At 38.8% G+C, this 24,044-nt stretch overlaps 1 protein-coding gene across 1 annotated transcript in view; it reads left to right on the forward strand.

Annotated features, from left to right (window-relative positions):
• Window positions 1-24,044, forward strand: part of DIP2C (DIP2 acetate--CoA ligase C (putative)) — a 183,168-nt gene that overhangs the window by 141,733 nt on the left and 17,391 nt on the right. The window contains exons 32-35 of the mRNA XM_085317723.1: window positions 3,294-3,462; window positions 4,391-4,561; window positions 11,412-11,441; window positions 13,103-13,164. Of these exons, the coding sequence (XP_085173849.1) occupies window positions 3,294-3,462; window positions 4,391-4,561; window positions 11,412-11,441; window positions 13,103-13,164 (432 nt within the window). The remainder of the gene's footprint in view (window positions 1-3,293; window positions 3,463-4,390; window positions 4,562-11,411; window positions 11,442-13,102; window positions 13,165-24,044) is intronic.

The raw sequence follows: 24,044 nt of genomic DNA on the forward strand, positions 1-24,044 counted from the left end.
TTTTGATGGCTGTCTTGTTTCAAGAAGGTGAGGTGAAACAGTCTATTCGTTCCATGCCACTGTTTCAGGATTAACAAAGAAAAGTCTCCAGCATCTCTACCCTACATGGGGCAGTGTTGGAATGTGTGATAGGGAAAGTTCCTGTATGCTGGGAACCACAGTTAGCTTTACCCATGATCCTCCAAAGCAGCCTGCCACAACAGTCTGCTCAAGTGCTTGGCCATCTGCTTGATTGCTGGTATCCACGTTAGGCAAACGTGTTCTAATATCTCAAAGTGATTTGAAACCACCCAGCTGAAAAGCTTTCAACTAGCTATACAAGGGAGCATTTCTCTCCACCAAAACATAGGTGACATACGACTTCTCTGGGGTTAATGTGGAAGGATAAAATCTGAATTTGCAAGGATATGTGGCTACCAGGAATGTTTTGTTGCTCGTCATGTCGCTTTTGATTCACAAAGCCTGCACAATATTTCTGAGATGGTTTTGGAGAAGTGAGACAAGTTATGACTGACAGCGTGGTGGCCAGGTGCTGCAGAAAACAGCTTAGCTGTGGAACTGGTGTGTCTCCGAGCTCCCCAGACTGTTCTAGCAAATCAGATGATGCACGTGGCTCATTAGACCACAACTAGGTAGGCAAGGCCTGTGCTGGTCATCCTGACTCAAGTGTGATACCATCTTTCTGTAGGTTTATGACAGGAACAGCACCCGTCTGAGATTCTGCCCCACAGAAAGTTCCCATCCTAGTAGATATTCTCTGCTGCACTGAATTTTAGTTCTGAGCTTTCCTGTATTTCTGAGGGATTATAAAACTCAGAAAAGCTGCTAGCAAGATCTTAATTTACTTCTGTCTAATTCAAGTGTTTTTGTAGTCAGAGTATGTTGTCTAGTCTGCTTGTGAGAAGGCTTGTTTCAGTCTCAAGAAGAGGTCATCATTTTGTACCCAAATCCAGGTGCCTTAATGCTACATGGTTGGTGGTGGAAGGCTGAGAGAGAACAAAAATACAGACAAGAACAAAAAATGTTTCTTACTTGTCCAACATAACCTGATCAAGGAGGGGAGACACTTCACCCCACTCATTAGTGTTGCTAAACAAGAAAGATTTAGTCTTTGGTTTGAATTTGTGTTCCCAAATTGCACCATTTTGGACTATTTTCCAGTAGTGTGTCCTTTGAATGCGGTTTTCTGGGCAGAAGTAATGTGATTTTGTTTTTGTTCTGGGATATTTTGCTGAGCTAAATAAGAGGCACTTACAGGAGCTTAATGTGGTTCCGAACAATCTAATAATTCTCCCGTGTTTGAACCCCTGGCAGCCTGTTCCTTAATGTGCAGATTTTTTCCCCCGATAGTGGTTGCAGCACTTAGAAGGGTTTAAGGAGGGGGAACAGGTATGATGCTGAATCTCTATACCCTATTTATACAGGTTGGAGGCTATCACAGTTTCTTACCCTAGTGGTTACAACTTCTCATTTATTTAGAAGTATTATTTATTTGCCAGCCCAATTACACACCTTGGTTGTTTGTGGAGCCCTGGCCTTAAATTTGGAAAGAACTAAACCCTTTTGACCTTCCCTGAAAAACTTCATAGATTTGGCTAAGAAAGAAAGAGTTGAGCAATATTTATAGTAAAATCTTTTGCTACTCCCTAGCTGGGTTTGATCTTTCTGTAGAGCTTAGGGCATACTCCTTCCAGGCTTTGGTAATGTTGCCAGCATCTCTTTTCACACGCTTATGAAGCACATGCTAGCAGTTCAGTTAGACTTTATTCTGGTTCCATAAAAGCAACATAAAAGCATAATGCTTCATTTGACCGTCCCAAGCTATCGCTGTTATTTCAGCCGTGTCTGAGAACACAGTTCTTCATGGCAATTCACTGCTCATGAATCATCCAGAGTGGAGTAAATGTGGACAGGCAGTCAAAGATAAGATTTTACTGTATGATAAATGAAATTATTTGAACTATAGTTCATATTTGTTTCATGACATTTTCTGACCTATACTCCAGCAGAGTCCTAAGCTGTTTGGATTGTTAACAGTCATTGTGGCTGCATTTGTAGAGCTCTTATGCCATTATCGTACCATGTAAAGACATCCAGGTCACACACATGGTTCCAAATGGTACAACTTTCAAAAGCACCCTACTCTGCAGTCGGGGCTGGGGGGGGACACACTCACTCACCAAGGGTGGAAGCTGTATGAAGAGCTCGTCTTCAAGAATTGCAGACGTGGGTTTCTTCCTTTCTCCCTAATGTCAAGTGTTATGGAGATGCTAATATTCCTGAAAATAAAATTTCATTTGGTGTCTTACCTCGGGCACACAGTTTTGAAAGTGTCAGCTCTATTTTACCAGGCTGGCATTTTAATTTTTCAAGTCACAAATGGATTTCTCTCATGTGCATCATAAATCTCTGGGGCTTTATGGTCCTTTTTCAGAACTTCGGTGATTTGAGGGTTTTATGTTATGACTGTTCTGATTTGAAATATCTACAAATCAGTGACTCAAATGTGAGGGGAACTGTAAAAGTGCTGGTAAATCTGCCTGTCGGATATGATTGATCAGTATAGGGCCCATAGGTATAAAAACATCAATTTGGGAATATTTTTATTCCCTTTGGGAGAATCACTGGTACCATAGCAATTAGTTTTGACATAACTGTTTCCTTCAGGGACCTTAATAACTGTCTTCTCTCAGTACTTGTGCTCCCTTGGTATCTAATAAACAAGAGACATTGTATATATGGTTTTGAAAAGTTCATAAAACTTTCACAGAAAAAATATAAAGCCACATTTATTGTTAAATTGGGGCCAGATTTACTTCCTTGAAAATGATTGCAAACTTCCTGCTCACCTCAGCAGGAGAGAGTTATTTCCATGTTAAGTAATCAAGTACTCTTTTAATCAAGGTATCTTAAAATGGTAATTGCTCAATCTTAATTATTTGTCAGCAACACATAATTTTTGTTGATATTGTGATAACATTTATTAGCGGAATTAATGATCTAGCTATTTTGTAATCTTCGGCACAGTTCTAACAGCAAAGCCCACTGGCGTATTTGAGTAAATTAGTATTTTAGGAACGTCTGCTTACATTCCTATTGATTCCTCATAGATTCTGACAGTATAACAGAAAGCCGAATTTTCCTCTTAATGTTAAACTGTTGCAGCTGTAGAGCACTTGTAAGACTTTACCATGTCTCCAGTGCTTTGATAAACTTTAAATTCTAGCATCCCGTTGCCTGTAAACATCTACAGATGCATTTAGCGTGTGTTAACAAGTCTTATATCTTTACAGCGTTTATTCAGGACACCAGTCTATTTTGATTCCTCCCTCAGAACTGGAGAGCAATCCTGCTCTGTGGCTCCTGGCTGTGAGTCAGTACAAAGTGAGAGACACTTTTTGTTCCTATTCAGTCATGGAGCTTTGTACTAAGGGACTCGGTTCGCAAACAGAGTCGCTGAAGGTGAGTAGTTCTGCTGTTGTGTGTAATGTGCCGTTTGCCTAGTGTCCGAGCATCTTCTCCTCCTGGAACGACTGTGCTAAATCCATGCAGCGAGGAGAAAACCAGCAGCAGCAAGGGCAGCTTCCACAGAGCCGACACTACGCCTTGCCAAAGCCTGTATATTAATATCACTTGTTCTCTTTAAAATCACAAGGCTTTTAAACATCAAGGAAAGACTTTTATTTACCTAAGCTTTCTTATCTGTGTTGGAGTCTGTGTTGGTAGGCAAATGTTGGGAAATGGAGGTTTAAAAGTCCAAGATGTCCGAGGATTAGTATATTGTATACTGAGTTTTATGAATTTCCTGATTGTATGAGGCACTAGTTCAGTTTTGGTCCCTATAGTTAAATCATCAGATACTCAGAGGTACTGTATTTCTTTAACTGGATTGTCCTCACTGTTTGTGTGTGTGTGTATCTATTTTATTTTACCAGAATTAAAAGCCAGGAAGCAAATTGCATTTCTGAAGTCATCTAGAATTTCCAGTATGCTACTGAGATAAATTTGAGCTCGGGCTACTGACATTTATGATGTCTCCAGCCCTTACCACCCTCACTTAATAATTTTCTAATCAGTTTTTCCAAGGCTAGTTAATGCTTCCTGTTCACTATTATTCATTAGAGTTCTGAATTATTTTGGGGAAATGGCATTTCTTCAGAATTAGCATACCCATTTCATCCTAAATGCTAGAACTGAAATGCCAATATCTGCTCTTCTCAGATATTAGACTACCACCTGGCCATTTGGCTTTCAGAAAAGGTTGAAATTACACTGGCAGCTTAGCCCCTACTCCTCTTTGAGTTGTAATTCCTAGACCTAAGTTCTACTATTCCTTTTTGCTTTAAATCTACCCATTGGCAGCATTTGTTACATTTTAACTTCTTTTTAGGCAAGAGGACTGGACCTTTCACGTGTACGGACATGTGTAGTGGTGGCTGAAGAACGACCCCGAATAGCTCTCACTCAGTCATTTTCAAAATTATTTAAAGACCTTGGTCTCCATCCACGGGCTGTCAGCACGTCACTCGGCTGTAGAGTTAACCTGGCTATATGTTTGCAGGTAAGATTTTTCACACCTTAAGCTTGAATGAGCAGGGTTTTTTAAGGAAAAGGTTCTCAGTGAGAAGCATTCATTGTATTTCATTTGGCTGCTTGGTTTTAGCCATAATAAGAAAATGCATGTAGTACTTAATGTTCTTCTTACATATAGAGATAGTAAATTGCTATTATTTTGTCAGTGAACATTGTTCATCTCACATGTTGCATTCATAGCATTTATTCTGCCTGTGAATACAGTAATCGAGAAAAGTGTATGGTAGTGACAGAAACATATTATGTGCTCCAAAAACAGTTAGTATTTAGTCTTGTAATGTAGAGTTCCGTTTCCAAGTGCTTACTTTAGAAAATGGATTCTTTCTGTATATAGATTAGTTCTGATCCTTATTTAATTAACCAGATAGATGTTTTGTGTGTACAGTTTATAACTCACACAATGAAAAATTATGTTGCAACATCTACTGCATTTGTTCTCTTTTGACCCACTAATCAGAAGAAAGTGCCCAGGAATAATCTGGGATTTAACCTGAATTCTTCAAAAATCTTTGTTAAATCATCGATTTTACGAACAGATGGAGCACTGTGGCTATATAATCTGAATTTCTGAAGAGCTCTAGATTTTTACTCCATGACAAGTACACTATGCAAGTAGATTTAGGCTGAACTACAGTATATCATTTAATCTTTCAGGACTGCAATGATGAAAATTGACTTGCTTTTTTATAAGGTGTTCTATTTTTAATGAATTTTGCCTTATTTCTAGTTTAAATTTGTCTGGCTATAGATTCAGCCACTTTTTATTTTATTACACTTTTCTAATCTACAGTAAAAATCTCATTTCTGTCATGACTCTAAGTCATATCTTAGTCTTTGTTAAATAGATGAAGAATCTTAAGATATGCTTTCCTGGTCTATATCTCATTTTTATGACTCTTTCCTGATCCCTTTTTGTCCCTTCAGATCTGATATCAGAACTATACGTATTATTCCCATCATAATCCAACAGATGTCATACTCAAATATAATATAATTTCCAACTTACTAATTTTTTATACATGCAAGAGTCATCACAGCATATTGCTCTCTGCATTGGCTGAGAAGTTACATAGCCATTTGATCACCTATCAATTCTCTCACCTCCTCAAAGTCACTGTTTCCCCAGTATAACTTGCATGCGTTCTGTATGGCACGTCCAGCACTTCAATTCTGGCAGCTGCCCCTCATCTACATTGAGGAATTTTTAATGCATAAACATACATAATTGTTTAAGTATGGGAGCCAGAAATAGCCCTTCTCGGTGAAACTACAAATAAGGCGCTTGCTGGTTTTTTTCCTGTTTGTCATTTACGTAAGGATTTTTTATTTCAGGAGAGGGGCCATCCAAAAATGTGACAAGTGCAGCTGATTATTTTAGCACAGACTGATATATTATGCTTGCCTTAGCCTCTTACCCTGTTGAACACCACTGAAGAATCATGGCTTTCAGCAGACCTTGACCAAAAGTGACCTTGATGTTCAGCAGAAACATGAATTAGAATCAGAAAATGTTATCAGAAAATGAATACAGGAGCCGTGCAACATCACTGTTTCTTCTTACCTTCCCTCTAACTATCAACGCAGTATCTCTTCAGGCCAGGGCTAATTTAGCTGGTTACTTTATTTATTGTTATGAAACATATGACAAGGCAAAGCTTGAACAGGGTTAAAAGTCATTCTGTGTCTCAAAGGTTGAGTTCTTTAGTTTGATGTTTTGTAATTACAGCCATAAATATTCTTCAGGAATAAAAGTTTAAGAAAATCTCTTGTAATCTCAAAAGCAGAACTTGAATCCTCCAGAGCAAATGTGTCTTTAGTCTACTAAATTTTAAGAAATAGTCTTGGGAAAAAATTGTCTCTTTAGAGAAACTTCTGTGAACTCAACAGCATCTCCACCATGTTTCTGTGATTGACTTCACCTCTAAAATACTAGTTGAAATTTCTTCTACTGAAAGATTTTTGATGGGAAAACAGGCCTCTTCGTTTCTTTTTCCTGGAGTTAGCAAATGGATGTTGGTGTGCTTCTCAGCCAGCAGTCTGACCAGAGTTACTGCTTAGCTGGGAGGAGCTCAGCAGGCACTGTGTTTCCTGAGTGTGTGCAGTATGTTAGCGCTCTTGCTTTCCCTACACTAGAAGAGGAAAACGAAGGAGAACCAGTTGAGCTAGTTTTTTGGCACTAATATTTTTTAGATTGTTCCTATAAGTCTAGCAGTTTTGAAGTGTCTGTGGGTTTTCTTTCACGGAGGAAGGGAAAGAGCATACTTGAGGGCCAACTGCTCTAACTTCTCCAGCAGGATGGAGTCCATCAGCTTCCCTGTGGAGCTGGGATGGAACTGTCTCCATCCTTGCAGATTTTTTTGAAGAATATTTTGAAACACCTCTGTGTGCTGGGACATGTTGGAACCAAACAAGAAGGATTCTGTAGGGAATAAGGGCAACATCTCTCTTGGCTGGGGGAGTTTGCTTGCTAGTAATGAAAATCTCCTTTCTGGCTCGCAGTGGTCTGCAGAGTGTTTATAAGTAGTGGCTGCTTCACTGTAATGCTAAATCATTTATTCAGGACAAGCATAAAATCAGGGAATGGCAATAAACAGCCAAAAGGCAGGTATGCCCAGGAGTTCAAATGAGCCCCTCCGGAAGTAACATGTAGGAAAGCCAAATATACTTAGAGAAATAGGAAGTTCCAATTGGTTTGGAGTTTGGCTGGTTTTGTTTGTGTGGTTGAATGAGGCTATCTACCTGATGATTATGTTAGCTCCTTGTCTGAAGTTTGCTTCTTAGATGGTTGTTGGCACAAATTTCTTGGAAAAGTTCTTGAAACAAACTCTGAAATTGGATCACACAAAGGAATATTACAATGGCATTGGCTATGAATTTAAGAAAAGCACAAAGTGAAGACCTCGAGTGAGGTAATTTACAACCTGGTGGATAATTTAGCGTAGTGTCAGGCTTCATTTAATTATACTAAGTTTTTACATCTCAATCCATAGGACAGACTAACAGCAATATACTATCTAAAGAACTGAGTGGCTGGAATGAAAAAAGGCAGTTTCAGAACAGTCTAGATTTGGTAACATTATCTTTCCAAGTGGAATAGGTTTTGAAGCATCTAAACCAAGGGTAGTTTTAAAGGAGTTTGAAATATTACTCAGGATGTTACCTGCAAGTATCACTGCAAAACTTGCAATTTTGATAGAGATATAAAGATACAAGATGGCATCCTTAAACATCTAGCAGTAGACACTGCCAAAGATGGTACTGAATTAGGCTGAGTGCTCTTTCCAGAAAGTCTGGGAGTTTATGGCTAGTAATGTTCCAGCATAGCTCGTGGTTTCTTCTGTTGGCTAGGCTGTTGAACAGAATGAATTTTAATCCTTAGTCAACAATGTTCTTTAAATCAGCATTGTCTCCAATATATTCCAGAAAAGGTTCATGATTTCTAGATTTTTAACACTGCATAAAAGTACTTCTAAAATGTTTGAGTCAATAGCATCTACCTTTGCATTTGTTCTTTGAAGTGACCTAGCCCAAGAGATCAGCATATGGTTCCCACAATGATATCTACCATTGGAATAGCTGTAATCCAGTTTACTCTATATTCATTCTAAAACTTGTATCTACTAATTAGCTTTCTAAAGTACCTTGCTTCAGGAGCTCAGCTTGGATATGATCTTAAATATCATCTTCACTTCTATTCCAATTTTTTGGATAATTATAATTTAAGGACTTCATAGGGAGAGTATACTGATTTTTCCAAAAAGCTTTTTCTATTTTCTTCCCTTCCAAATAAAAGATGCGTGTGTGTGTGCGCATGCGTGGATGTGTGTGTGTGTGTGCGTGGATGTAAGTATGTGTGTGTGTGTGTGTGTGTGTAAAAAATTTGTAGCAGAATTTGACCTTTTATTAAAGTTTATTTTGAAAAGGAAATCATTATGATAATCCCTTTGGTACAGAAGAGCTTTAGCCTACCAAATGAATCATAATTTCAGGATTAGGATCACAGACTAATGCATTATCATTTGTATTCATTTCCTCTCAAATGTAGAGCAAATTTACTATATTTCTTCTGATGCAATCACTTTGTGCTAGATTTTTAGAAGTATGCTTCTGAAAATAAATAGTTGTCTTCATCTTTAGGCGCTTAAATACCATTACTGTCTGACCTCTTACAACTGTATAGTCACAGATAATTGTTCAGGGATTTCTGAGATGAAATGATTGCATCCAGCATATTTTACTTCTCATTAACTAGCATCTCAGCATTCTCAAGAGAGAGAGAAAAATAGGCATGCAAAGTAGCCTTTTTCTTACAGAGGCACAGATGGTTCTCTAGGATTTAAGCTAATTTCCATTTAAATACTTGAAATAAATATTTTCTTTTTTATTCAACCTGCTACTTAATTTCGGTTGAGGGAAACTTGTATGAATTGTTCATTTTCCTTATTTACCCTGAAAATGTACTAGCAAATCTGCCTAAGCTGAGGCAGGAGAGTGGGATTCATCTTGCTTCACTTAACCTCAATGACCTTAAGTCACTTAAAAGTGACATAAGCAAATTATCCAGTATACATCTACAGTCAGTGGAAGGGAGTAATATTGAAGTATTACAGTAGAGAGCGTCATTCGTTCTGTCTCAGGTGCCCATGTTGGGAGGGGTTGATCACCATCTGGAGATACTTCCTGCCTTATACTACACTCCTGCTTCTTCAATGTCTGCAGTTATGAGAGATGAATCCCATCCTACTGTCTAGAAAAGGGAACTTCATTAGTAAATTTAGGGGTAAAGCTAATGCTTCTTTTTACTTAGTGATACGTCACACATTTTGAGGATCTTCCATATCCAAAGTAATAAGGTGAATTGCCATCAAGGGTTGCTCTGAGAAGAGTGCAACAGGAGACTGCATTTTGTCAGATTTCTAGAGTATGATTCACATTTACCCATGTAGCACAGCTCTGGGTGAGTTCCTTCAGATTCCGTATTTATTGCCTTTATTATGAGTCATGCTATGAAGTTCTCACAACTTCAGCTGTTGTGCTTATGTATGTAAGATTGTTAGGTGTCCATCAAAAAGTCCATTTTTGAACATCTATCAATAGACTCAGAAATGTGAACATTAAGGCTACAACCTTAGATAGAAGGAAAAAGAATAAATTTTTGGAACTTCTGGTTGCCTAGCTTTTAACTTTGAGGAGGGGATTAGGGAAGAGCTTGCAGGTAGACCTTTGGCTTCAGTGGAAATTAGGTATCAGCTGAGTGCTGGCAAGTGATCATCCGTTATTCTGACTTGCTAGGGTGGTCCTTGGCGAGGTTTTGACCTGCAGTGTGCTCCCAGACAGAGTATGCCTGGCATGTTGCAGAGTTTGCATGGGCCAGCAATGATTCCCCACTGGCAGCCCTTGTGCAGGGAAGAGATTGGTCCAATAGGTTTGACCTATATTGAAACAGTTTTCGGCCAGAAAATGGTCTTTGCCTTGTTTTATTTCTTTGTATGCTATTTAGCATACAAGAAAATACTTCCTAAGTGTTAGATACAATAAAAGTTATGTAGTGGTTTGTCTGCTGCCAGCACTGTGATGTCTCTGTCTCACAAAGTCTGTTTGCACAGGCAAGTTGAACTGGTCACTCAGGTCTCAGTTCAGACTCTACCTCTTTTGAAACAGTTGGTTTCGCAGCGCTCTAAGCCGCGACTGGCCCCAGAAGGAGGATACTGAGACTTCAGCTGCTCTTTCTTGAGCTCTTAGTTACAAGCCATATGTAGCTCTGATCCTCTCAAAGTCCCCTCCAAACCTGTAGTATACTCACCAGCAGTGCATTAGGTCACTGCTGAATTTTAGCATTTCTCATGCTTTGCTGCAGTCACACTGCATGGTTCAGCCTGGATTATTAAAAATATTTCTATGTTCAGGCAGCATGTAATCAGCAGACCCATCCTGTTTTTTAAATGCTTCATCTTCCCCCACATCCAAAACATACCTATACAAATCCCCTCTGGGCTAAATATTCCCCATGACAGTAGCAGCTTAGTGAAAAAGAGTACTAGTCACCACTGTATTTTGTCTCTACACTGCATTATCATATATTATGGAGAACTGATGGGGTTTTATTGGCTTTTAATTTGACTGCTCTGTGTACTTATTACACTGTTTATCGTGGCAAATAGACTAAGAATGAAGAATTATTGAACTACAAAGTTACTCCATTTAGTTATGGTCTTACAGTAATTAGATTTTCCAAGAAGCCTTGATTTTATTTCACCCTAGGAGCAGGTTAATTTGTATGAAAAAAAGGTGTAAGTATCTTTTTCTTTCTCCATTGTCTACTAATGTTTTTTCCCAAAAGAGAGCTTACTGACGGCTTCCAGAGGACATCGCTTACAAACCTGTTTTATTACCAAATGTGGACCTGGAAGCCCTGTTTCAATGGATGTGCATTAAAATAGCAGGGCCATAATATTTACTGGCTTTTTCACAAGAAAAACAGTATACTAGACACATGTTTTCCACTAACAACATTGTCTGTAGCGTCCTTAAACCATTTTAAATCTGTTTGTCCAAGGTTAGCAGTCTATAGCTGTCTCTTCTGTTGCTCTACTAAAATGTTGACACCTCATTTTTTACTTTTTTTAACCTTTAATGGTATAATGGTTAATTTGTAAGATTCCTGTATTTGACATTGTTTTTCTTTTTATTTTACTCCCTGCTTTTTGCATTCTCCTCTTTTTTTCTCCCACCCTTCATTCCCATTTTTTATTATTATTTTTGTCTTGTGTTACCTTCTTTCCTTCTCTCCCTCGTCCCTGCTATTTCTGCTGCTGTAGCCTCACAGGCTGGGAAAGCTGGCCGAGCAGGTAGGGGATTTTCATGTTCCCTCAATACCCACCTATCAGCTTCCAACAGTGGGACAGACTAGAAATTGAGTCTGGAGATTTGGGGATTTTCAGATCCTTCTATGAAATTGCAAACAAGTTTAATGCAGCTTTATCTGGATGCAGGTTTCATCAAATATTAGCCCTCTCGTAACTGTTTCATTCACACTGAAAATAACAAATACCTTCGTGATTGTCTTTGATTTTCAAACTTGACTGTGTCTGTTATTTTATAAATCAATTTTGCTTTAGTTCTATTTTTTAAAGATAATCAATTTTTTTCTTGTTTTTTTTAACATTGCACATATTTGAAATAAGTTCTCCACTCAGCACTAGTCTGTTACACTGCTGAGTTTATTAGTAGACTGAAAATTGTGTCGTTAATAGTTAGAGAGGATATTGTATCTTGTATTGTGTATGACAAGCTAAAGAGGCTAACATGCATGTGCAGCTCTCTTACTCTTTTTCTCCTCTGGTGGTGGGTCACTCTCAGTGTTTGTACAGTAAGTATAAAATGGTAGTAGTAACTCTTCCCCCCCCCTTTAGATACCAAAATAGTGTATTTGTGGAACTTTATCACAATTTTCTGTGCTGAACAAATTGTGGAACTACCAGCCAGCGTTGCAGGAAGACAAAATTTAGCCCTAGACATTTCTAATCTGAAGAGTTGTACTATACAATGTAGCCCAAACAGAATAGAAGTCAAAGGGATTTAATGTTGTCTGATGTTTTATTTAGTAAAAAGCTGAATAAGCTGATAAAGAAGTTCCTGCAGCTGTAGGTTCTCAGGGTTAGGTGAGTTCCCAAGTGCAGTTGTGTTTTTTTCTAGCATTTGCTTATCAGTGAAATGAAGTCTGCAGCGAAGGAAAGAGCCCTAGCTGAGAGCATTGGAAATTCAGATGATGTTCACATGGTGATGAGTTTAAGTCTTGGAAAAGGGACAAACTTTGCAGGTTACAAAACTGCAGCAAAGCTGTGGGTGGAGAGGCTTAGAAGACTCTATCTGGATGAAAGAAAACTGCAAGATTAACTTACTGTTATTCAAGTAACTAAAGACTGTGAGTTAAAATAAGGATATAACTACATAGCGGAAGATTGAAAAATAACAGAGCAATTGCCTGTAGATCTTCAGTCCACTTTGGCCATGTCATGCGTGCTACCTTTAATATCTTTAGCTTCAAATATATATTCTCTGTTGCATGTATAGAAGATTCTCAGTAAATCATGCTTCACATTCCTGACCATGTGCTTCTGCCATTAAACTATGTCTCCTCAGCAATTTCTGCATTCCTTTATATGGCAAAGTGTTTAACATTTTTATATGTATCCATGTGCTGAATACTTGGCCTTCTGTAGCAAGTAAAACCTGTGTTGACATTTGTTTGGTTAAGTAGTATGGCCGCTTGATGTTTTTACAAACCACAAAGTAGCAGCTACCTCACGGTAGGTATGTGTTCAGGTGCTCTTCTTGATCTGGTAAAGCTGAGCTGTTGTTGGTAATAGCTTAAATATAATTGTCATTTTGTTAGCCTAATCAGCAGTGAAATGAACATTCAATAATGGGGGGGGGGTAAAAAAAAAAAAAAGCCTGCTTTCTTCCTTCTAGCTTTCAAGTATTGATTAGTTGATGTTGTTGTTCACAGGGAACGTCTGGACCAGACCCAACCACAGTGTATGTTGATATGAGGGCGCTGAGACATGACAGGTTGGAACCACCTTTTTCTTTGTTCTATAGCGCACGCATTTAATGGAGTTTCTAGCAAAAAAGCTACTTCAACACACCTCACATTCTCTCAAACATTGCTAATTCTTCCTAAATAGTTTGTGCTAACTCCTACCAGTGAGCAGAAATGGGTATTTGAGTAGTTCACTAATTAATTAATTAATTAATTCTAATGTTCTTAAAATGGAGGCATCTGACGGGGCACTGTGATAACTAATAAGATCACACAGAATGGCAGAAGGATTGAGATTGGGAGGGACCTCTGGAGATCATCTAGTGCAGCCCCCGCTTTTATTGTGTTCCCAGTTCCCTGACACTCGATTCAGGTCACGCAGTCTGCCCTGTCCCTAACAAATCGAGTCCCGTTGGGCCCGTGAACTCTGCAGAGGCATTTCTGCCTTGTGGGGAGTTGTCAGCCGGAGGGGAGACCCTAGAGCAGTTTTGCTGTAATTCTTAATGCTGTAAGAATATGAGGCAACGGCTGATTGAGCTCAGCTGTTGTGAGCAACCCCATTCTGTAACGCTATGAATGTTTTTCTGTCTTTGAAGTTAGATGCATATGCAAGAAATGGGAACTAAAAATTACTGCTAGCGTTAGTAGGGAGAGGTCTGAATTTTTTTTGCATGGAACTTGTAATTTCATGTGTAATTTTAGAAAATACCCACACACATATGCACATACATTTCCGTTTTCCAGTATTACAGACAAAAGACTAGTAGGCAATCTCCTTGCAAAATATTCTTTTAATAAAATCCTAGTGTTCTGTTAACTCTGGAAAAGTGATCATTTAATCAAGTATTCACCAGTACCTTCATTATCCAAACAGGGCTTTTTTGCTTTGTTGTTCTTTTTCTTTCTTCTTCGTAACAGCAGAGATCTTTTCCCCTCAGGTGAGTATGAACTTTGGCTCTATCTAAGTGACTGGGTCAGCTTGCAGGGTGAAGACTGGAGGGCAGTGAAGGCCTGAACTGCCACTCTGAATATCCCAAAACTTCATAAATCCAAGCGAGAATGTAGGCTTGTCAGCACACATTGTGGACGCAGCTTGAGTTTTAACCTGAGCATGAGCTATTCAGCATAGATGGTGTGGACTTGCTCACCAAGTCTGTGTGTATTTTCCCTACAGACTCATAGTGTCAGCCCGCAGAGGGACAGGGGTTTGTCGTGCGTGTGTTTGGGCACCTGGGTCTGAGCTGCCTGGGCTGCCTTCAGCCAGGCAAGCAGGTAGTTTTAGGGCGTGATTGACCTGATCTCCTGTAAGTGTACAGCTAAGGTTGAGATTAATTGAACTCAGATGTGGTTATTTCTTTCCATTAACTATAAAGGGTGCGTAGGATAGTTAAGTCAGATATACGTGTAGGTATATCTTTGTAGTCTGTGGAGTTCGGCAGGTGGATCAAAGGAACTGCAAGATACTCAATTCTCTCACCTTTTTTTTACTCTTTTTATACAAACTATTGCCAACAATAATGCTCGGTTTGATCAGTCCTCTGTGACTCTATTGGATTCATAACTCAGCCATAGAAAACCTGGCCTACCTGGCCAATAGCTATGGTGCTATGTAGACATGATCCACGTTCATATCTGATCAGCCTAGTAAAAAACACCCTGGTGTTGTAGCTAAGTGACCCTACCATCTCAGCACTGCACTTGTGGACAGAGATTTACTTGAGAAGATGGAAGATTTTGGTTATGAGAAAGAAATGGGAAGTGGAGCATTTCTGTGTGGCCAAGACAGATCCCATCTAAGGTTAGCCATTTAAAAGGTAGCCATCTGAGAGCCACCTCGGCTCCGTCTATAGTCGCTGATGCAGGACACGCACCATCAGTTTAGCCCACATCTCAGATGTGTCAGCATGGGATGAATCACTTTTTAAGGTATCTTTCTTTCCCTATTGATGAGCAAGGAACTTTACATGATTACATTAGACTAAACATTTAATTTTTAATTAAATACATTAAGGTGAGTCCTGTTCTGTCCCTAATGCTTGCCCTACTCTCAGAGCTTTGAAATGGCTAAAGTTGATCACATTGTAGACATATATCCATGAGCATCATTCAAGTGCAGGAGAACTATTGAACCATTTAAAGGGAAGTTGTAGCTATAGAGGGGAAAGAGAAAAAAATATACATAAATTCTTTATTTGGAATTATTTTTTATTAGAGAAAAAATAAATTTATAGAATATTTATTGGAAGAAAAATACATAGAAACACATATTTATAAAAATAAGATTTAGGAATCATTTTGTAATTTAAGAATATTTATAAATGGTAAAGATATATCTGTTTTTTTCTGTATACAGTGAAAACAAGAATTACTCTTCATAAAAGCTGCATATACCAAGGCTATGCTGTTTGCCTACTTTAGCCTGTCAAGGCAAAGTTGGTGTCATTATCAAGATCAGACTTTGCAGTGTATTAATTTATATTTAGTGACTGAGTTCTGCAGAACATGAATGATGTTCTTTAGAGTTGGCTTCTCAGATCTTGCTAATGTAGATTTTATTTTGATGGATTAAAGCTTTGCTTCATTTATTCAATTCTTTGGAATTAGAATTAGATTCTTAGGTAATAAATTAGGGGAGAAAACAACTTTATTTGACATACTCTCTTAACGCTTGCTGTTTGTAACTGTTTCAGCGGAACCGAATGTCACTACTGCTTAGCAGTAACTAAAAGATTGTTGTACGTAGCTGTGATATAGTAAGAACCCACTGAGTCTTCCCAGGTCAGCCAGTCCCCCAACATATGGAAAAGATTACACCGTATGCTTAATGAGAGGTTTGTTTTTCACATTTTAGAAGATATTTTCCAGAACTTAAAAAGACAGAACATCATTATTTTTGTTTTTCTTTGAATGATATGCTTTCTAGTATTCATATACTATTTATTTCTATAAAAATTAATAATCAGGTTTGAATGCATCTATTTCAACCTTACCTGGTAATTAGGTGTTTGCAGACTTCTAACTTAAGGAAATGTCATTTTTTTGATAACAGCTTAGCTCAAAATGCCTGTGCCATGTGTAATTTGGGTAGAGATTGGCCAGAACTGGTCTATTGACCAAGCTAGACATTTCATCCCAACTCTCCCCCTGTATTTTGACTGTTTGTTTCTTGTGTGCGGCAAGGCTAGATGTTCTCCAATGGGTTTGCATGGGTGCCCACAGGCTGAGTGGCTATGGCCTCGTGACTCCAGCCGCAGTGTTGCCCATTCATGATGCGCCCTAAATGTGATTCAGTAGTGAAATAGGATTCAGCTGGCTGACTGTGAGCCTCTAGCACAATTTTAGACATTACAGATCTTCCAGGAGGGCCTCCTGTAGGTCGTGTGTTGTATTGGCTAGGTCAAATCAGCTGCCTTGGCATCCTCTCATGTCTAAAATCATATTGGAAATCTCAGCTTGGAAAGTAAGTAACATGCTAATAGCAAGAATAGTGTCCAGCTCTCATGTGCCGTTGGTGGCAACACATTGGTGTTGCACTCATCATCTCAATGTCCCGATGGACCCCAGAAAGATGACATCCAATAGAATGAACTGCAAAGACAGGCAAGTCCTACCTGTGCTGTTTAATAAAAAAGCAGCAGAAAACTCCAGAGTTGGCCACCAGTGGCTGATAGTGCACTACAACGCAATGTGGCCTCAAGAGACTCGCTCAGAGCCAAAGGACAGTGTGGGTGGATTAATGCTTCAACACATGAGCGGACCCCTCGCAAGCTGTCCAAGCCAGGCAGGGCTGCCCCAGTTGTGGCTGTTGGGGGCACAGGAGCCCAGACATCCCCCCGAGCTCCCCCCATCGGGCCTGTGTGCACCCCTCTGCACGAGGGCAGATGCGGTGAAGCTCTGGTCATGAGGAACCTGCTGTGCCATTGACTGCATTCCTCTGCCACTGCCCCTAAGAAAACAACTTCATCCAAAAAGGAGAGGGAGAGAATGAGTATATAAAATATTCTTGTCACACCGTCTGAATTCCCCTGGGAAGTGCTCGGAAAAGGAGTCAAAGAACCTCTTCTCGTTGTACCAAAACACAGTATTCATTGCAAATGTATTTATTGGCTTTTATAACAAGTCTCTGCTTTTATAACAGTGAAGATGTAAATGTAAGGCACAAGAATCTGTTTTACCCAGGATGTTCTAAAGCGATGTGAACATGTGTGCACGAGGTTAAAAATATCTAACCAGGTTAAATACATCTCTGATACTAGCAGAAAAACTTCACTGCCTCCTCATCTTTGACAGAGGATTAGTTCTTGGTAGAAAAGAATTTTAACTGGCAAAACTAGTTGCTTCATCAAATTGAGAATAGACTTCATGCATATTCCAAAATAAATACCCTTTTCACATAAATAGGGAAAAGATATTTTTAAAGTGTTTTTCAGAGGGTCTGGGTTTTCATATCTTTCAATATATTTGCAAATATTCTAACATGTATTTTTTTCTAAGAATTGGTCAAAACTATTTTCACAATGTTGCTTTTTTTGACCTTCTAGTTTAAATTTTGATATTATCTTAAATTTGAAACTAAACTCAGATTAACAAGAAATGAAATATTATGGAAAAAAGTTTAAATGAGATATCTTAACTGCTTTGAATTTTTTCCCAATTTTTAATACAGGAAATTAATTAAAGAAATATTCTGCAGACCTGTTTCTTTCATAGTTAAAATGTTGTATAGAGGGTTTCCTAAAGCTGGAAATTCCTACAAGTCCTATAAAGTTAAGCAGCCCCTTGAAATCTGGTATTTTATCCTATTGTGAAGCCTTGTCCACACAGAAAATATTATGAATGTCACTGTCCTGCCACAGAATAGAAAAGATCTACTTTGGTATCAGAGTTTACTTTAAAAGGACAAAAAAAAAAAAAAAAATCAAAAATCAGTTTAATCTACTCCTACATCCGAAGGTTGGTAAAAAGGTCAAGTCTCCCGATAGCTGATGGTGACAGTTCCTGACCTCTCAAGGAATGCAGGGGTAGATTTCTAAGGAAATATCCACTAAGAAAAGTCACTTTTTTGTACTGTGATATAGCTGTCACAGAGTTGGATGATACCATTTTGCCTGTAGTTGTAATAAATCGTTTTCTCTTGTTTTGGCTACAAATTCTATTTAAACTGCTTATCGGACTACATCCACATTTTTTACTAAACTGGGTGAGAATGAAGGCTTTTGACCAGTGTTATAAACACTGTTCTCATTTTTTTTTTCAGTACTGTCACTTACCCCTCATATCCTACTGATCCTATTTATTCCAGTTAGTGAAATAATAGTTGCATTGAATTATTGTTTAAATGATTCTAATTTCAGCAAGTTAATTCTGTATTTTGTGTTATGGTTGGAAGAAGGAAGAGTTGAGTTTATTAAGCCCTTTTGTCTTTGGCTGGATTGCCCTTTGAGCTATATGTGAGCTGCATGGGTAGTTTCTTGGTCACGAACATAGTTGGAGACAGCTGGCACCAAGCATGGAGCCAAATCCAGATCTAAGGAATTGCCAGATACAAAGAAAGCACCAGGATGTAGTTTGGTTCAAGTTATTCTTCGTATGATTGGTTACCACTCACAGTGTGGTTCGTGGTATCCAAAGTCTTTTATTGAAAAATGCCCATTCCATCAGGAGAACAAATTATTTTTCATCTAACTTCCCACTGTATTAATTAAACAAATAGGTTGTGAAGTTGCAAAAATGGGTGTCCTCTTACATGGTCATTGATCTTCCTAGCATGGTATAAATTAGTGAATCTCTTCAAAATGAAAAATAAGTGATCTTGTATATACTTATGTCATTATACTGTATATACTTATTTATATATTGTGTGTGTGTGTGTGTGTGTGTGTGTGTGTGTGTATATATACACACACAGTATATATATTGTGTATACTATGTCATTAGTGGACTTAATTTCCTAGGAAATCATTTGCATGTTGTGCTCTCCTTTGGGGTGCTCAGAGAGCTTAGATTTGGTGGCGGACATCATCTCCATAACAAAAGTGATTTCTGGGGATGGAAACTCTAATTCTTATTCTCCAAGAAAAGAACAGAACAGTGGTAGTGTTTTGCAAGATACATAAGAACAGTTACTTAAGATTATTTTCATAGGTTGGTAATACACTGAGCCCGGTCTCAGCAGCTAAAATGCAGGCTCTGTCAAAAGTAATCAGTTAAAGCTTTGGCTTCATTTTAATATATTCCAACGCTTCAGACTTCATCCAGGAAAAGAAAAATGGTCTTTTATTCAGGCTATTGGTTGCTTATCATGTTCTACCATATTTTATTGAAACTTTCAGCTTCTGTATATATTGTTTTGAGTAATACTGAGCAACAAAACCACTGGAGCTTTTTTCTAATTCTCAAATACTTCTACTCCATCTACCTTGAAATATACTCTCTTATTAGAGGGTTACCAGGCAAAAGAACTACTTAGCTAAGTTATTATCTAAGCTATAGCTGCAGCAGTGCTTTGTAGCCTTTTTTGGTCACACTGTACAGAGAAGAGACTGGGAGGAAACATGTTAGCAGAGTGACGCTAGTGACAAATGACAGTAAAGTAGTTACCTTTCGTGAAGCCTTAATTGATTAATCATACCTGAAAGCAATTTACCAATGGCAACGAAGAAGAAAGTCTGAATAGAAGTTCTCTGGTGGTCTGGGGAATGATGCTTTGTCTGGATATTGCAGTGGGTTATAGTGTACAGAATCCAGTGACGGGTAAATCCTGGCCCTTGGGACTCTGTGTGAGGTTGAAGGTAGTAGTATTGTAGTAGGAGTAGTAGTAGTATTGTTCAGTAGTACGTTCATTAGGTAGTTGTGTAGAGCATTTTGAGGTTTGAAGTGTTGTGCGTGTGGTGAGCTGTTCACAACATAGACCTCAAATCAGAGACCTCAGAAAGCCACCAGTGCTTCTCCACCCTGAGCATGGAGAAGAGGGCAGTAAGCTCTTCTGCAGGTGGTGGTGTGTTGAGCACCACCTCCAGCAGTGCCGCTGGGTCATGCTGAGCTTAGAGCAACTTCTGGTACGGGTAGCTTTAATTCCAAGTGTCACACATCGCCTGTTTTTTTTAAAGTATTTGTTTCTTTAGCAGGTTTTTTTTGTTGTCACAAAAATGAATCTTCATGGAAATCTCCACTTAGTACTGCTGTGAAGTCAGTGGGAGATTTAACTCTGAACTGAGAACAGGAGGGGTTGAGGTCTTTAAAATAAAACTTTAAGTCCCTCTCACTTTTAAGGATGATAAGTTATGATACAGTTTGAAACTGAGGTTTCTTTGTAGAAAGGCACAGCTTTTAGGCATTTTGCCTGTTAACTTGCAGAATCTCATTAGTGAGTTTAAGCTGTCAGTTCTGGTACTGGCAAAGCCGTCCTAATTTTTTATATATTTGCTAGGAGAAAATATAGCCTTGGCATTTTACCAACATTATTTTCTGTTTCTGTCATGTAAACATTGCTGTCTCAAAGATCGTGTTGGCACTGTTTTTAATACATGGTAAACAAATCTCCCAGAAAGAAAAGTAAATTCAGCCGGGGAAGTATAATATCAACACTTCAAATCCTAACTTAGAGGAAAAGTCTGGGTCTACATGGCGCAGAGGACAGGTCCTGTCCTGCACCTCTCGCGTTGGTGGGGACGAACCCAGCAGCTCGTGTGGTCTCTGCAGGAGTGGGAATCAGGGATGAAGAAAATAGCTGACAGTTTGTGCATCTGAAGAGGAGCAAACTGTTTTCAACATTGTCTAAGAGATTTTGCTGTTTGTGTGAGAGGATCCAGTGTTATGGCCAAAATTGTAAATATGGCTGTTTTAAGAGCTTTGAAAGATGCTTCAGGTTTCCAGGCATAAACCAACTTCAGTTGCAGGGGAGGAGAAAGGGGCAAATATTCAATAACTTTCAGATGAAAAACCAACTCCTCTTCTTGTGATCAGTCTGAGCTACAATACTAAACTAGAAGGGTGAGGGTCCTAGAAAGTAACTTCTGTGCTTTCTAAGAAATGATTATTAGCCCTTGGAGTATTTCCTCCCTTGAAAGAAGTCTGTTTCTTCTTTGATAAGGTGGTCTTCAGACAGTCAGAATATTACAATTTTAGAGAAACATGATGATAAGAGTTGGCTCTAATGGTGGTTTTTGCAGGAGGATGTGGTTTAGGATACTTCACCTTGAACTGTAAGTCAGAGAAATTCTAGGTATAATTCCTTGGAGAGGTTAGGTGAAAGAGAAGATGGTGACATGTACAAAATATATAATAGAATGAAGGAAAAAAAGCCTTAGCTATCCGGGAAAGGAGGTGTACTGCAAATACACATTTTTCATAATCATTTACAAATGCTGCTTGCCTGTGATTCTTCAAACATTAATAACGGAACTGACTGGAAAATGGTTCTATTTCTGTTTGTTTTTACGAATCAATTTAGAATTTTCCAATAATATCCTTGCTTATTGAAGCACACCAGCAATTTTAATCTTGAAGAATATCTGAAGCTGTTAAAAATAGGAATTTCTCATTTTAGAATATCCTGAGCTTCTCTCTGTGTTTCCTGTCCTTCTGTCCTTGCTCCTTAATGGAGCAAGCTGGCAAGTCACCTTTCTGAGGGAGTGGGTGCTGCGCCGGCGGGGACCCTTGAACGTGGGCTCCGTCACCCTTCTGACCCACGCAGGCTTTGCTAGCCGTGGGCACTCGCGTGGCTCCTGGCATCACTGCTTTCCCCGGCTGCAAGAATACAGAATTATTAGGCTATGGGAAGGATATCTCTGCAAAAGAGTAAAAACGTCCTATATTTATATAAGAATCCCTCACTATGTTAGAGTGTAATATCCGCTTAAATAGCTCTCTTCAATAGCTCTTAATATCTTGTTTCCAGTCTCACAAATCCTCGTTAAGATTTATATGTGCTAGAAGCATCTGTTCACAGAAAATGAGCTTATTTATGTGAAGGTTTCCGGCGAGGCTCGACCAAGCTTCCCAATAGTTCTCCTGCAAAAAGGATGATTCCTTTTCAGTGCCTTCAGGCACTCTGACTTTGGCTGCAGAGTGCAGATCTGCAGTATTAACTCAGTCGAAAAAATAGCTCAGAGTTAACTTTCCCATGCGCAGGAAATCTCTGCGATGGTTGTTAGCCAGAAGGAAATTGCTGCGAGTCCTTCCCCGGGAGCACGGGGCGAGCGCTCTGGTGCTCTCACTTCTGAAGCTTGTAGCACAGTACGGGTGCAAGTGGAAGCGAGTGACTTCATTTCAGAAATTTCACCTTAGAAAATATTGTAGGAAACCAGAAAATTAATACAAAACCATTTCCATTAGTTGCAAATATGGTATTTCTGCTACATGAAAAGGTTTTCAGTCCCCACATTTGTTGTAACAAAAGCTGTGCATTTTCCCTATTTCTTTTGCTCAGTTAGAACTGAGAAGATAGAGGATTATAAAATGCAAAAAGCACATGTTATTAAAGAGAATCAGAAGATCACAATTATGATCATGAAAGGTGCCATAAAACAATTAGCAATAAACAGCAAGTCCTGAGAGGCTTGTAATATAAATAGACAAGATAACGGCTAAGAGCAGCATTATGGCAATTTTTGCAAATGGGAATCTGAAGCACAGAAAACAGTGACGCTTTGCCCAGGTGGCCAAATAGGCGTGAGCCGGGGCCGAGAAGGCAGCTGAATTCTCAGGAGTCACAGTCCATGCCATTAACTTGAAATGGACAAATTTAATTTATACAAATTGAAAGCAATTTACAAAGAATGAAAGTTGAACATTTTAAAGTACTTTAAGGTTGAAAAGAGAGACATAAACATGGGAATTTTTAAAATATATTTCCATAGAATAAAATTACTATTACTTTTTAAAAAATTCCGAAGCTTTGAATATGCCTTTTTTGAATTCCTGACTGATTTTGGTTCCTTTTCAACTTTTTGAACTGTCTTAAATTTTTTTTAACCTTTTCTGCTTCTTTATTTAGCCACTTGACACATAGGAAGCTATATTCTTTTGACATCAGGGAATTAGGGACATGAAGTATAATCCAGGTCTCTAGTACAGGACAGTTTTTATGTTAAAGGAAGTGATGTAGTGCTACTTCTTTAACTTGACTTGTTGACTATAGAGTTAACAAGATTAAGCTTTTCTAAAAGTATGTCCTGGACACCGAGAAGATTTAAGGGTTGTTCATTTTGTTGGCTAAAGGTTGCCTCTATCCAAAAACTCCTTTTTTTTAGCCTCACTTGTCTTTGTCTGTTATCTAAATTTATCATGTCATAGGAAGTAAACTGCTTTGAGGAAGTCAGCATGATACTGGGAAACTCTTTTTCACTATCTGAATTTTCCCTTCGGCATAAGTGCTCAGCCTGCTGTTTTCCTCCCTTTTCGGAGCTAGCTATTTGTATGGGGTATTTCTTCTTGGAAGGCAGAGCTTATGTTCTTATGTGATTCATATTTCCATTTTGGGTAGAATGAGCCCACTGACTTGTAAATTCTGGAACAGGTTATGTGGAAATACTTTATGTAAAAATATTTTGAGTGAAGAGAAGATGCACTGAAAGTCCTGAGTGTCAAAGAGCCCCAACCCCAGTCCAGGATCCACTCTTACCTGCAGTCCCCATCTTTGCTATTATACAGAAAGGCCAAGCAGGCTGCATCAGCACTTTCTCACCCGCGGCCCTACCCAGGCACCGTCTCAGCATCAGAGCATGGTGCATGTCTGATAGATGTTTACACATTGCGATAGTTCCTGGGCATTTCAAACAGAATTGGGAAATTCCTGTATTATGGGATTTATCTACGCAAGTGTACATGTGATATCTCTGCCATGATATGCCCTGCAATTAGATTTTGGTTAAAATGTCCAATTAGATAGGATTTTTTTTTCATCAGA

Source organism: Rhea americana, unplaced genomic scaffold (assembly GCF_003343005.1).
Source record: "Rhea americana isolate MKP2758 unplaced genomic scaffold, rheAme1 scaffold_50, whole genome shotgun sequence".
NCBI lineage: Eukaryota > Metazoa > Chordata > Aves > Rheiformes > Rheidae > Rhea > Rhea americana.